At 42.1% G+C, this 14,124-nt stretch overlaps 2 protein-coding genes across 12 annotated transcripts in view; one reads left to right on the plus strand and one right to left on the minus strand.

Moving 5' to 3' along the window:
* Positions 1 to 2,190, plus strand: part of sidt2 (SID1 transmembrane family, member 2) — a 37,049-nt gene extending 34,859 nt beyond the window's left edge. For all 6 annotated transcript variants that reach the window (XM_061783147.1, XM_061783148.1, XM_061783143.1 and 3 more), the window contains one exon: positions 19 to 2,190. In XM_061783147.1, coding sequence (XP_061639131.1) covers positions 19 to 81 — 63 coding nt within the window. In that variant the 3' untranslated portion in view covers positions 82 to 2,190. The remainder of the gene's footprint in view (positions 1 to 18) is intronic.
* Positions 1,550 to 14,124, minus strand: part of LOC133482718 (trichohyalin-like) — a 40,193-nt gene continuing 27,618 nt past the window's right edge. For 3 of the 6 annotated variants that reach the window (XM_061783134.1, XM_061783138.1, XM_061783139.1), the window contains 6 exons: positions 9,090 to 14,123; positions 7,305 to 7,427; positions 7,150 to 7,200; positions 3,846 to 3,993; positions 3,137 to 3,208; positions 1,550 to 3,054 (listed from right to left, as the gene is read on the minus strand). In XM_061783134.1, coding sequence (XP_061639118.1) covers positions 3,028 to 3,054; positions 3,137 to 3,208; positions 3,846 to 3,993; positions 7,150 to 7,200; positions 7,305 to 7,427; positions 9,090 to 14,123 — 5,455 coding nt within the window. In that variant the 3' untranslated portion in view covers positions 1,550 to 3,027. The remainder of the gene's footprint in view (positions 3,055 to 3,136; positions 3,209 to 3,845; positions 3,994 to 7,149; positions 7,201 to 7,304; positions 7,428 to 9,089; position 14,124) is intronic. The other 3 variants (XR_009789886.1, XM_061783136.1, XM_061783135.1) reach the window with 3 other exon arrangements.

A 14,124-nucleotide genomic window follows, 5' to 3' on the forward strand; every position in this document is an offset into this window, starting at 1 on the left:
CTCCAATTCAAACTTCAGGTTCTGCTCACCATGGATGACGACCTTGACACCGTCCAGAGAGACAAGATTTACGTGTTCTAGATTGAACAGATCTGAAACGCGCTCTCGTCATTTGCCTTATTGTCCTTTTTGGTCTGAGCATCTCCTAAAGCAGAGCCAGTAGCCTTGCAAGGCGTCAATGTGCACGGCCCAATCAGCTGCTCAGGGCGGGGTAATGTCGGTCACCCCTCCCTCCAATCAGCAGTTGACTGATGCTGACCATTTTTGCTATCAGTATTACTGTTATACTTGTTTACTGTCTACATTGAAGATAACATAGGCTACTTAGCTAAAATGCCAATCCGCATCCATATGATTATTGTTGATAATGTATTGAAACAGTTTGACTGAAAATGAATGTTTATACGCTGTATGGGTATTGGTCAAATCTGTTTTGACAAACCGCAATGGCAGAGATTGTGTGAGTCACAACGACGCAAGCCAACCCAACTATTTTGCCATGATTATCAGATCTGACACACAGGGTTTTTTTTTTTGAGTAATGTCAGATGCGCCAATCAGCAGTTACTGAATCAAGGTTCCCTCGTCAGATTCACAGCTACCCCTCTGGTTGTTTGTTAGTTTCTATATACAGTGGATATAAAAAGACAACACAACCCTGTTCAAATGCCAGGTTTTTGTAACTTTGTAAAATTGGTCCAAGATAAAACATTTCAAAATCTTCCCACCATTCCCATTTCCCATTAATGTGACCTGACCTGTACAACTCAACTGAGAGAAAAGTTTTAGGGAAGTAAAAAAATAAGGAACAGAAATAATGTGGTTGTGGAGTCCTTCACAAGTTGAGATGTGGCTGCACATTCAAACTCGCGTCAAATGACATTCAGCACGTAAAGACTAGAAAACTAGTGAGTGAGGCTGACAGTAACATTGAATGAGCTGCAGTAATTTCTGGTGACTGTTTGTACATGAAACAATCTCCTGTCTACGTCATATGCCTGGGCTATGGGCTAGGGTGCCACGACAGAAGCCTTATCTTACAAAGAAAAACATCCAACCCGGGCTACATTTTGCAAAAACACACTTGAAATCTCCCAAACATGAAAAAATATGTTGTAGCCTGATGAAACCAAGGTTGTATTTTTTTGGCCATGATTTTAAATAGTTTGGCGCAAACAACACTGCTCATCACCATCCAGTATCTACAGTGTAGCATAGTGGTGGCAGCAACCTGCTTTTGGGTCTGTTTTTCTTCAGCTGGAACTGGGGCCTTAGGGAGGAAATTATGACAACTACCAATTCCAAACACCAGTCAGTGTTGGCACAACCTACGGGCTTCTGCTACAAAGCTAAAGTGGAAGAAGGTCTTAACCAAGCACACATCCAAATCAACAAAAGATTGGCTTCACTAGAAGATGCTAAAGGTTTTGGAATGGCCTAGCAAGAGTCCAGACCTGAATCCGATCCCACATATGTGGCCTGATCCTGAAGAGGGTTGTGCTCAAGAGATGCCCTCATAGCTGACACATTTGGAGCATTTTTGCCAAGAGTGGGAAAATATTGCCATTTGCTACATCAAGATGTGACACACTGGTGACTCCTACCCCAAAAGGCAAGGCAAATTTATTTATATAGTGCATTTCATTCACAAGGTGCTTTGCATGATTAAAAGCATTTCAAAACAGAGAAAACACATTCAAAGTACAGAAAAATAAACCGCTTACAAGCATATAAAAACAGACTAATATTTCTAAAAACTTACAGTGCAAGAAAGATCATTAAAAATGGAAATGCTCTATAAATGCTCCATCTTAAGCATGAGAAAAAAATAGTTTTTAGCCTGGACTTGAAAATGTTGACACTTGGGGCTGACTTCAAGAAGACAAACTAATAAATATTACCAGTAATTTGAAGTTAATGCAACAAGGTCATTGTACTTTTTTTTTTTTTTTTCCAACCTTTAAAGGGTTTCATTTTTTTTTCATTCAGGTTGGCAGGTTATAGGTCCTATTAATGGTGGAGAAAATTCTCTTTTTTTACATCACAAAAACCTGTCATTTTGAAAAGGAGTGTGTAGACTTTATATCCTCTAATAAATAAAAAAAACAAATGTGGTCATTACTGCATCCCATTTGACTTCCTTCAACTGTTCGTAATTCTGTTTTTGTGCTATAAAAGTTGCCAAAACAAGTTGTCATTGTGAAGTCAGCAATTTTCCATTAATTGAAAGCTAAATTACATCACTGGTTACATGTAATAATTTGACTGAACTGAATTGCACACTACACTGCTTTAAAGGTGTGTCTGTCTTTGATGGCACAACTCGATTGAGTAAAAGTTAAGTGAATGCAACACGCACCAAAGACATTTGCGGTGATAAAATGACTGCAAAAATCATTGAAATTATGAAACATGAAATTTTATATTGTGCCAATTCACAACAGAAGTTATCTCAGGGCACTTTACTAATGGAGCAGGTTTAGAACCGCACTCACACAATAAACAACTGAACCCTGCAATAAGCAAGCACTCGGCAATTATTAAGGATCAACAAAATACATTTAGCATTCTAAATTGTCTGCGCTAATGAGATCTGATAGACGTATCTGAACATGTTCCAATTTAAGCTGCCTTAAACATACAGTAACAGATCCCGATTTTGCCTTTGTTCAATATGCAATTTTAAAAGCTATCATCCATCTGCAATTGGTTGCAGACCAGTCCAGGGTGTACACCACGTCTCGCCCAAAGTCAGCTGGGTTACACTCCAGCTGACCCATGACCCGAATGAGCAGTGCTATAGAAAATGTATGCATGGGCATTATCCATATGTACATAAGATGCACACAGTTGCATGAAAGAAAAAGTGACAAAATTATTTTCCTACCATTGAAAGTTCCTATGCAGGGTTGAGTACAGAGACAGTTATACCAGCAAGCACGCATTAAAAGCAATCTACTGAGAATCGCAGGACATGGTGTGGTACTTCTGAACTTTTGGTCGCAACGTGTAGGTGTTCTGATGCTGCTACTTGGGCCATGTCTGCGGGGTGGCCTAATAGAACAAGATGACATACAATAATGAATCATGTCATTCATTAGTATTAATAAGTTTTAATTAATAAAAAACACATTACCTGTCCCATCAGCTCAAGAGTCCCGCAGAAGAATGAATCGGTCAGATCGTTGAGTTTAATGTCTTCTAGCTGCTGAGACACATGATCAGCAAATGTGACATGGATGTTGTGCATCATTTAACCTCTGCGGTGGGAAGTACCCAAGTATAAATCGTTACAGTATCCGGGTCGATATTTTGGGTACTTACCGGTAAGTGTTACGTTTTGAAGACTTTTACTTTTATTCCATAGATTTGAAAACAGTTCTGTACTTTGTACTTCTTACTATGTCAAAATAGGCATTTGAATTTTTCCAACCTCAGCGGATGACGACATGAGTTAGAAAATCAATTAGTGGTTCACCGCGGCTGAGATCTTGATTGATTGGATCTAGGGTACTTGGGGTGGAAAAAAACAAGAACAATGGCAGTGGTGGTTCTAGAAGGTTTTACCTGGGATGGCAGAAGGTACAGTTGGGGAGGCAGAGGTTACATACAACCGCCCACCCCCAGTTTCAAATTCAAAGAATGTAGAGTTGCAGTCAAAGGTTTCACCCCTTCTCATTAATAGCTTAAACGAGTGTGTCCAACCTTTGCCTTCTACTCTATCATTTTCAAGTGCTAGAACAAATACACATCGTGCTCTGATCAGGATAAGCTCCAGCAATGAGGACTGGTGCTGTAGAAAATGGATGGATGGATGGATGGATGGATGGATGGTAAAACACTACCTCAGGTTGGAATAAATTCACGTTTTTCACAACGTCGTCCTGATGTCTGCTGTTCTCCTGCTGCAGCTCCTCTTCTGATTCTGCCTTCAGATGCTCAAGGTACGGTCTCCTTTGAGTGGGCTGAGCAGACAGGTCCACATTTTGATACCTACAAAAAAATTTAAAATACATCAAACCTCACCCATAACATAAACATTACTTACGCAATTTAAATACACACTACAAAACACAAATTTCATGACTTCTCTGTTTACTTTTCAAACGCTCTTTGTGCAATCATTGGTAATTCTTATTTGTCGGTCATTCAAATTACACCAGTGACTGGTTGTGATTAAGAGGGTATATTGTTAAGTCAAAACATTGTTGGGGAATTTCCTGGTCAAGAGCAAGCAGGAATACATACAGTATATTATAACAACAATATAATACAATACAGGTTTCCAGGGAGGGGCGAGTCTGCCTCACAGTCCTGAGGACTGGGGTTCAAATCCCGGCCCCGCCTGTGTGGAGTTTGCATGTTCTCCCCGTGCCTATGCTGTAACAATGCGAGAGATTGCATGATTTCCGAAGACGAAAAACATGGCGGCGCTTCTTGCATCAGAGGTGTAAAATCTTGTACCCGATGATGAAGAATCACCGTGAGAAAGGCAAACGAGCGTGGCTAGTTGTCGACAAGCTATATGTCGACGGTCAACTGTTTCGTGATGCCAACGTCGCGCTCTGGCTCTTCTAGAAAAGTGCTTCTTCGGATCTGTTGTCATTAATTGTCAAAAACGTATTGTATTTTGTTTCATTCTTTCCACTTTTGCTTAGACAAACAAACAAACAAACGGAATCACGCATGCCACCAGCATGAATTCTCACTCCTATGCGAATTGTTTCCTGCTCTGCTTGTTTCCACACACACTAAACACACAACTCTTCTTGCGCACTGCAAACAACCACCACACACCATATTATCCCCTTGTCACTAATGTTTGTTTTCTATGTTCGGTGTTTGTCCGCTACCCTTCTATGTGCCCTGGTTTTGCTGTACTTAAATACAGCATCTCTTATCAACCTCTCTAAATAACATTTGTCAACACAATACCAAAAACTTCCCGAAAACTGTCGCAAAAACAACAACGAAGAATACATAGTGGTAGTATCTATTTAAAATTACTACACGCACACCCATTATGTGACACTTAACTTTTGTGTCACGGAATGTCAATTGCATTCGATCGCAGGCAAAGAGAATTAAGACTATGGATTAATGACATCACCAACTTTAAAACAGACTTCCTATTACAAGAAACACACCTTATTGAGTCAGAAGAAAAATGCCTCACTGACCAATTTCACTCAGGCTATCTCGGCCTTTTATAACAGTAGACGAGGAGCCTCAATACTAGTTCATAAAAGACTACTTTTTACAATAAATAGTACAGTAGCAGATCCAGAAGGTTGATACATAATTATACATGCTACAACATTTACAAACGTCACACAATTGTCAATGTATACGCTCCTAATAAAGATGATCAAGCCTTTTTTCACACGCTCTTTTCATTCATTTGTGTTTCAGATCAAAAGATGAATACGAGACAAAAATTCAGAATTCCGGCTTTTATTTCATGGTATTTACATCTAGATGTGTTAAACAACTTAGGACAGAGCACCTTTTGTTTGAAGCCACCCACTTATCAGGTGAGCAAAAGTATTGGAACAGACATTATTAAATTAACTTAAAGTGAATAACATTTAATATTTGGTGGCATAACCCTTGCAATAACTGCATCAAGCCTGCAACCCATGTTACATTTTTCATTTAAAATGCTTTTCCAGGCCTTTACTTCAGCCTTTTTCATTTTGTTTGTTTCTGGGGGTTTCTCCCTTCAGTATCCTCTTCTGCAGGTACAATGCATTCTCTATTGTGTTAAGGTCTGGTGATTGACTAGGCCAGTCTAAGACCTTCCACTTTTTCCCCCTGATGAAGTCCTTTGTTGTGTAGGCAGTATGTTTTGAGTCATTGTCTTGTGGCATGATGAAGCTTCTCCCTATTAGTTTGGATGCATTTTTCTGTAAATTGCCAGACAAAATGGTTTTGTAGATTTCAGAATTCATTCTGCTGCTAGCATCTTGAGTTACATCATCAATAAAGACTAGTGAGTCCGTTCCAGAGGCAGCCATGCAACCCCAAGCCATGACATTACCTCCACCATGCTTCACAGATGAGCTTGTGTGTTTTGGATCATAAGCAGCTCCTTTCTTTCCCCATACTTTGGCCTTTCCATCACTTGGGTAGAGGTTAATCTTGGCCCCTTCGTCCATAAAACGTAGTTCCAAAATGTTTGTGATTAATTCCTGTACTTCTTTACAAAATCCAATCTTGCCTTCCAATTCTTTTTGCTGATGAGTGCCTTGCATCTTGTGGTATGGCCTGTATATTTCTTCTCTCAAAGTCTTCTTCCAACAGTGGCTTGTGATACCTTCACCCCTGCCCTGTGGAGGTTGGCAGTTATGTCCCTGACTGTTTGGTGTCTTTGGGTGTTTCTTCACAGCTCTCACAATGTTTCTGTCATCAACTGCTCTTGATATCCTTGGCCAACCTGTTCAATCTCTGTTGCTGAGTACACCGGTAGTTGTTCTTTTGCAGGACATTCCAAATTGTTGTATCGGCTATGCCCTATGTTTGTGCAATAGCTCTGATTGACTTTCCCTCTGAGCTTCAAAATGGTTTGCTTTTCTCCCATAGACAGCTCTCTGGTCTTTATTTTGCTTAATAGCAAATGCAGTTTTTACAGGTGAAACCCAAAGCCAAAAACAAGCACTATCTAATGTTTAAGCAATCCATCTAAAATGCAACAACTGAGCAACTAGAAACACCCATCAGTCACATGTTCCAATACTTTTGCTTACTTGAGAAGTGGTTGGGTTCAAACAAAAGGTGCTCTGTCCTGAGTTGTTTAACACGTATATGTAAATACCATGAAATAAAAGATGGAATTCTGAACTTTTGTCACATATTATCTTCATATGATGTGAAACCCAAATGTCTGCAGTATATAACAAAAACAAAGGAATTGACCTTGCAGGTCCAATACTTTCGGAGGGGACTGTATGGTTATGTTTACCATTGTCCAAATTGTTTTGAGCCCCTAAAAAGCAGCTACTCGGCATAAAATGGCATTTTTCTATTTCATCCATTGTGGTAGCACATGGAGGTCTTGTCTTAATACCTGTTAAAGACCATTAATATACTGTATCAAGGTCACATATTGTTTTGCTGCCTTTGAGCCTTCTGCCTGTATGTTCTACTGACCTTTCTTCCAGTGTGCTGCAAAGTGCCCTGAGAACGGCTTCACGGTCCTGCCTGTATGCACGCGCGCACACACACACACACACACACAGTTATTTTTTTTCCAAACTAAATCTGCATTTAAAGCTTTTTTTAACTGTTGCATTTGTGTGTCTGACCTGATCTTAAGTTGCTCTTCTTCTCTCTCTTTCTGGACTGTTTCTGTTAATTCCTCCTTCGGGTCAGACATCAACAATGCCTCCTCTTCTCGCCTCTTGGCCAGGAGACACTGCCGCAAAGCCCTCGGGAGGTGTACGGATTGGATATTGATCAGATACTTAATTTGTTTTGGTAACCGTAATGTATTGTAGTCTCCACATGTATCTTCTGTTTAACATTATCCTATCTTTGTGGCACCTATTATCTATCTATCAGTGACTAGGGGTGGGCATCGTTTGAATATGAACAACTCTGGTTCCTCGTTTCCATTCTGGTTCCAAACGATTTTCAATTCCGATTATTTTAGGGGGCTGGGTCCCAAAAAAAATTTGTATGGTTTAAATAAAGGGTGTCCAAATTATGAACATCCATTTTCTTAACAGCCCGCAGCATAAACTAGAATGAACATTTGACTTGGGTTCTTTACAACCAGTATCAATATCAAACCTGTGAACTAAAAGGCAATGTGTGTGGAACTAACCTAATTGACTTAATATTCATGAATTAATGTTTCAGTGAAAAGTTAAATATAGCATTGTTAAAATAGTTATTTGGGACTGTTTTACCACGTCAAATGGTTTATATGTGCAAGGTTTAACTTGACTTGTTTTAAGCTTGTATCTTTGTATTTTGAAGGGTACGCACCGGAACTCAGCCTTTTGGCATGAAAAGTAACTTAACACAACACCGGAATTTTGAAAACGAAAGTTAACAGAGACGGCAAGAAAAAGAGTAATGAATGGAATTGATTCCTTTACCTACCCACCGATAAGGCAGAAGGTTTGTGTTTGTGAATTTTGTCCCAATTTATTGTGATGGAAAGTTGCTAGTTTGACCTTTGGTGAAGTTTTAGCTCAATGTTAAGCTTTTTTTTTCCTGTCATCAGCTCTTACGTCTGTTTGATGACTAAAATAAACGTTAAAAACCATCAGTGCAAAAATGAAAGCAACCAATTAACTTGTGAGATGCCTCAATGTTGGCATAGACGTATTTTATTGTTTCACTCACCCAGTTTGACTTCACTGAAGTTCCGTGCGGTGTAGGCTGAGGCTCGGAGCGGGAGGGAGCACGTCAGACTTCTACACATTGTGAAAGCCTCCTTTGCACAATATAATCTTGCACTGAGGCGGCTGGTCATTTATTTTAACAAAGTTAAGACACCATTTTGTTTGCCGCCGCAATTGGGCACAAGCATGTCTTCGTGCGCGTTGCTCATTGGTCTTTGCCGCTTCTTCATTGGTTTTCGCCACTTTATTCTTCGGGGTCGGCGGACTGTAGGCATTGAAACTGGGAACCAAAAGTTTTAAGTTTGAACGATTCCGGGAGAGCCGGAATGTTAGTCCCGGTTCCAATCGGTTCTCGATTCTCGATGCCCATCCCTACCAGCGACGTACAGTATTGCAACAGGCAGAAAAGAAGTAGAATGCTCTTCCATTAGCTGTGAGAGGGAACCACAAACCTGTACATCCTTCCTGAGTACAGCATTGTGTTCAATTAAGCAGGCCCACATTTCACATTGAGTAAGTCAATTTGTAAGTAAGATTATAATCTCAGTATTTACATGTATACTTTTTGTGGCATTTTTGTTAGGAGGTGTGGTGAAAGGTTGGAAAACACTGGAAAAAGAACACCACACACACTCTCTCAGGGGTGTTGCGATTCTGCGGTAGGCCCAATTCTCTGCCAACCACAAACAAGTAACTTAAAAACAGCGTCTAACATGGAATTTTGAATATATAACCTACTTCAGCCTTTCCTTGTACTCCATCTTCAGTTTCTTCTCCTCTTCTTCTCCTCTCAGGTCCATTTGACAGAGACGCATTCTCTTTCCTTTCTTGTTAATTAATCTCTCCAACTCCTCCTCTTTTTCACATGCCAAATCCAATTTGAAGAGGGACATTTTTTTATTCTTTAACTGCTCCAACTCCTCCTCTTCCTCTCTCCTCAACTCCTCCTGCCAAAGATGCATTCTCTTCTCCTTCTTCCTTTTTAACCTCTCTACCTCATCCTCCTCCTCTCTTCTTAATCTCTCCTGACAGAGCCGCATTCTCTTTTCCTTTTCCCTCTTTAATCTCAACATCTCCTCCTCTTCCTCTCTCAGCTCAGCCAGACAGAGACGTATCCTCTTTTCCTTCTCCTTTTGTAACCGCTCTTCCTCCTCCTCCCTCTTGAGCTCCTTCAAGAGAAGATGCATTCTTTTTTCTTTTTTCTTTTTTAACCCTTCTGCTTCTTGCTCTTCTTCTTTCTTTAGATCCTCTTGGTGTGAAATCATTCTCTTCTCCTTTTCCATTTTTAACCTTTCAGCCTCTTCCTCTTCCTCCTTGCTCAGCTCCTCCTGGCGAAGACGTGTTCTCTTCTCCTTTTCCTTCTTCAACCGCTCTTCCTCTTCCTCCCTAATCAGCTCCATCTGACGGAAACGTGCTCGCTTCTCCTTCTCTCGGGTCAACCTCTCCTCTTCTTCCTCTATCCACAATTTCTCCTGCAGAAGACGTGTTCTCTTCTCCTTTTCCCACCTAAACCGCGCCACCTCATCTTCCTCCTCTCTCTTCAGTTGCTCCTGGCGGACACATGTTCTTCTTTCCTTCTCCTGTTTTAAAAGTTGTGTCTTCTCTTCTTCCTCACCTCTAAGCTCTTCCTGACGGAGAATAATTCTTGTTTCCTTAACCCTTTTCAACCTCTGCACCTCCTCATTTTCCTGTCTCCTCAGCTCCTCTTGGCGGCGCTGTGTTCTTTGCTCTTTTTCCTTCTTCAGTCGTTCTATCTCATCCTCTTCCTCTCGCATCAGCTCCTCCTGGCGAAGACGTGTTCTCTTCTCTGTCTCCTTTAATTTTTCAGTGTCTTCCTCTATGCTCACTTTGTCCTGATTGAGATGCAATGGCTTCTGTTTCTCTCGTTTCAAATACTCTGAGACCTTTTCCTCTCTCAGTTCCTCCTGGTGTACACATGTTCTGTTCATGTTCAATGTCTCCCCCTTGCTCTTTGAAATCAGTTTCTCCTGGCGGAGACATGTTCTCTTGTCACTCCTCAACACTTCCTCTACAGGCCGCAGCTTCTCCTGGAGAAGACATTTTGTTCCGTTTTCCCTCTCAAGCGGCTCCACATCATCCTCTCTTTGTGGATTCTCCTTCTCTTTCTTTAACTGCTCAGTGCCCTCTTCCTGTTGCTCTCTCCTCAGCCCTTTGCAAAAATGCATTAGCTTTTCCCTCCTGAGTAGTTCAGCCTCTTCATTTAGCTGATTCTCCTTTTCCCTCGCTAGCGACTCTTCATCCTCTTCTTTGATTACTTCCTCCTGGCGCATCGTTCTCTTGTCCTTCTCCCTTTCCAGGCAGAGACGCAATCTTGTTTCCTTTTCATTCTTCAACCGCTCCACATTTTCGTCTCTCTCTCTCCCCAGCTTTTCCTGCCGCACACGCATCTTCTTCAATTTATCCTCCTTTAAGCGGTCCTCTTCCTCTTCCTCTCTCTTCAGCTCATTCTTTTGCTGACAGATTCTTCCCTCTTTCGCTCTCTTCAAAAGCTGTGTCTCCTCCTCTTCGTCCTTCCTCAGTTCCTCTTGACAGAGACATATTCTACTTTCTTTTTCCTTCTTCATACGTTCCACTTCCTCCTCCTCTTCTCTCCTCAGTTCCTCCTGGTAAATGCTGATTGTAATCGCCTTCTTTTTCTTCAAATTTTCTACAACCTCTTCTTCCTCTCTTCTAAGCCCCTCCTGGAAAAGGCAAATTCTTTTCTCCATCTCTGTCTTTAATCGCATCTTCTTCTTATTAAACTGCTGCACCTCCTCTGCTTCTTTTCTTCTAAGCTCTTGCAGGTGGCGCTGTATTCTGCTCTCCTTTTTATTCTCCAGACGCTCTACTGCCTCTTCTTCCTCTCTCCTCAGATCTTCCCGATGGAAGGACAGTTGCATCTCTCTCTCTCTCTTCAAACACTCAAACTCCTCATTTCCCTCCTTGCTTAGTTCCTCTAGGTAGAGTTTCACTCTTGCCTCCTTCACTGTCTTCAAATGCTCAATTTCCTCTTCTTCCTCTCTCATCAGCTCCTGCTGGTGAAGATGCATTCTCCTCTCAAGATCCCTTTTTATACGCTCTGCCTCCTCTACTTCCTCTCGCCTCAGCTCATCCAAGCACAGGCTAATTCTCGTCTCTTTTGCGGTCTTCAAACGCTCCACCTCCTCGTCTTCCTCACGGCTAAGCTCCTGCTGGCAAAGACGCAATCTCATCTCAAGATCTTTCTTTTTTTTCCTCTCCTCCTCCTTCAACTTCTCCACCTCATTTTCTTCTCGTCTTAGCTCCTCCTGGCAGAGACGCATTCTCGTCTCTTTATCTTGTTTGAAGCGCTCCATGTCTTCCTCTTCCACTCGTCTCAGCTCCTCCCAGTTGAGATGCATTTTGATTTCCTTTTCTGCCTTCAACTGCTTCACGGCCTCCTCTTCCTCTCTCCTCAGCTCCTCCCTGCGGAGACGTATTCTCGTCTCCCTAGCTGTCTTCATTTGTTTCACCTCCACCACTTCCTCTCTTCTCAACTTCTCCTGGCAAAGGCGCATTCTTATCTCCTTCTGTGTCTTCAACCCCTTTACCTCATCCTCTTCCATTTTCCTGATACCTTCCTTGCAAAGCTGTATCCTCATCTCCATGTCAGACTTCAAATTTGTCTCCTTCCTCTTCAACTCTTCCACCTCTTTTTTTTCCACTTGCGTTAACTCTTCCCAATATAGACGCATTCTAGCCTCCTTCCCTGTCTTCAACTGTTCTGCTTCCGCCTCTTCATCCCTTCTTAGCTTCACTTGGTATAGTTCCATTTTGACCTTCTTTTCAGTATTCAACTGCTCAACCTCGTCCCCTTCCTTTCGTCTAAGCCTCTCCTGGTGGTCACACATTCTTGCCTCCATCGCCCGCTTCAACTGCTCTACCTCCTCCTCTTCCTCTCTCCTTAGTTTCTCCCGGCGGAGTTGAATTCTCATTTCAATTTCAGTCTTCAACCGCTTCACCTCCTCCTCTTCCTCTCTTTTCAGCTCCTCCCGAGATAAGCACATTCTTATTTCAGTCTCTGTTCTTAACTGCGCTGCCTCCTCCTCTTGTTCTCTCATTAACTTCTCCTTGCAAAGGCCAATCTCAATCCTTATTTTTGTCTCCTCCCTCTTCAACTCCTCAACCGCTGCCTCTTCCTCTCTCCTCAGCTCCTCTTGGCGACACTGCATTCTTGCCACCTTCTCAGTCTTCAACCGCTTCACCTCTTCTTCTTGAATTAGCTCTTCATGGCAGAGATGAATTCTAGACTCCTCCTGTTTCAACCGTTGTATCTCGTCATCTTCCTCCCGCCTCAGCTCCTCCAAAAGGAGAGCCATTCTCTTCTCCTTGTCCGTCATCAGTTGCTCTGCCTTGACCGCTTCCTCTCCCCTTAGCTCCTCCTGTGAGAGTAGCATTATTTTTTCAATCTCTGCTTTTTTTCTTGTTCCCTCCCTCTTCAACATCTCCTCTTCCTGTACCTCTCTCCTTTGCTGTTCCCAGAGCTGACACATTCTTGCCTCTTTCTTTGCCTTCAATCGCTCCAACTCTTCCGCTTCCTCTCTCTTTAGCTTCTCTTGGTGGAAACATATTTGCTTCTCCTTTTCTTTCTTCAACCGTTCAGTCTCCTCCTCTTCCTCTTGTATCATCTTTTTCTGAAAAAGATACAATCTGGTCACCTTGTCCTGTTGGAACTTATCTGCCTCCTCCTCCTCTTTCTCCCTTTCCTCCATGCGGAGAATTGTTCTAATCTCTTTCTCTCTCTTGAATCCTTCCACGTCTATATCGTCCTCTCTTTTCAGGAGGCACATTCTTATTTCTTTTTCCCTCTTCAACTGTTCAACTTCTTGCTCTTCCTCTTTCCTCAGTTCTTCTAGGTAAATCTGTCTTCTCAGGTCTTTGTCCTTCTTCAACTGCTCCACTTGCTTTTCCTCCTCCGCCTCCTCTTTCTTCAGCTCCTCCTGCAGGAAATGTCTTCTATTCTCACTTTCCTTTTTAAATTGTTGCACCTCTTTCTGTTCTTCCCTACTTAGTTGCTTCTTATAGAGACATGTTCTAACTTCCATTTCCCTCTTTAAGCGCTCCACCTCCTTTTCTTCCTCCTTCTTTAGTTCCATCTGGTAGTGCTCTATTCTTTCCTTTTCCCTAATTAAGCGCTCTGCCTCTGCCTGTTCCTCTCTCCTTTGTTCTTCATAGTAGAGGAGTCTTTTCTCCTTCTCGAGTCGCAATCTCTCCATCTCCTCCTCTTCCTCTCTCTTCAGCTGCTCCTGGTAGCGGCAGATTCTCAATACCCTCTCCTTATTCAACAGCTTCACCTCTTCGTCTGTCCTCAGTTGTTCCTCATGGAGTCGTCCTTGCGTTTCTTTCTCTCCAGTCAAACACTTGAGTACTTCTGTGCTGAGGTCTTTCTGGGGGGGAAGCATTCTCATCTCCATCTCACATTTCAACTGCCACACTTTCACGTCTTCCTCTCTCTTCGTCTCCTTTTGGAGAGTATGCATTTTTGTCTCCCCCTCCCTAATTAAATGCTCTCTGTCATTCCCCTCCATATCAACTTTCCTGCTGTTCTTTTCTCTCTCTACATTTCTCTGTTTCAGATCACCCTGCTCTTTTTCAGTCCTGTACGTCTCCTCCTCCTCTCCCATCTTCTTTTCTGGTACAATTTCACAGTTTTGATTTTTTTCCACTGCGGTCTCAAAATTTGAAGCATTAGATAATTGTGTATCAAATTTGTCACCCTTTAGAGGTGGTGGTTTATCTGCATGCTTACTACGCC

Source organism: Phyllopteryx taeniolatus, chromosome 8, assembly GCF_024500385.1.
Source record: "Phyllopteryx taeniolatus isolate TA_2022b chromosome 8, UOR_Ptae_1.2, whole genome shotgun sequence".
Lineage (NCBI taxonomy): Eukaryota > Metazoa > Chordata > Actinopteri > Syngnathiformes > Syngnathidae > Phyllopteryx > Phyllopteryx taeniolatus.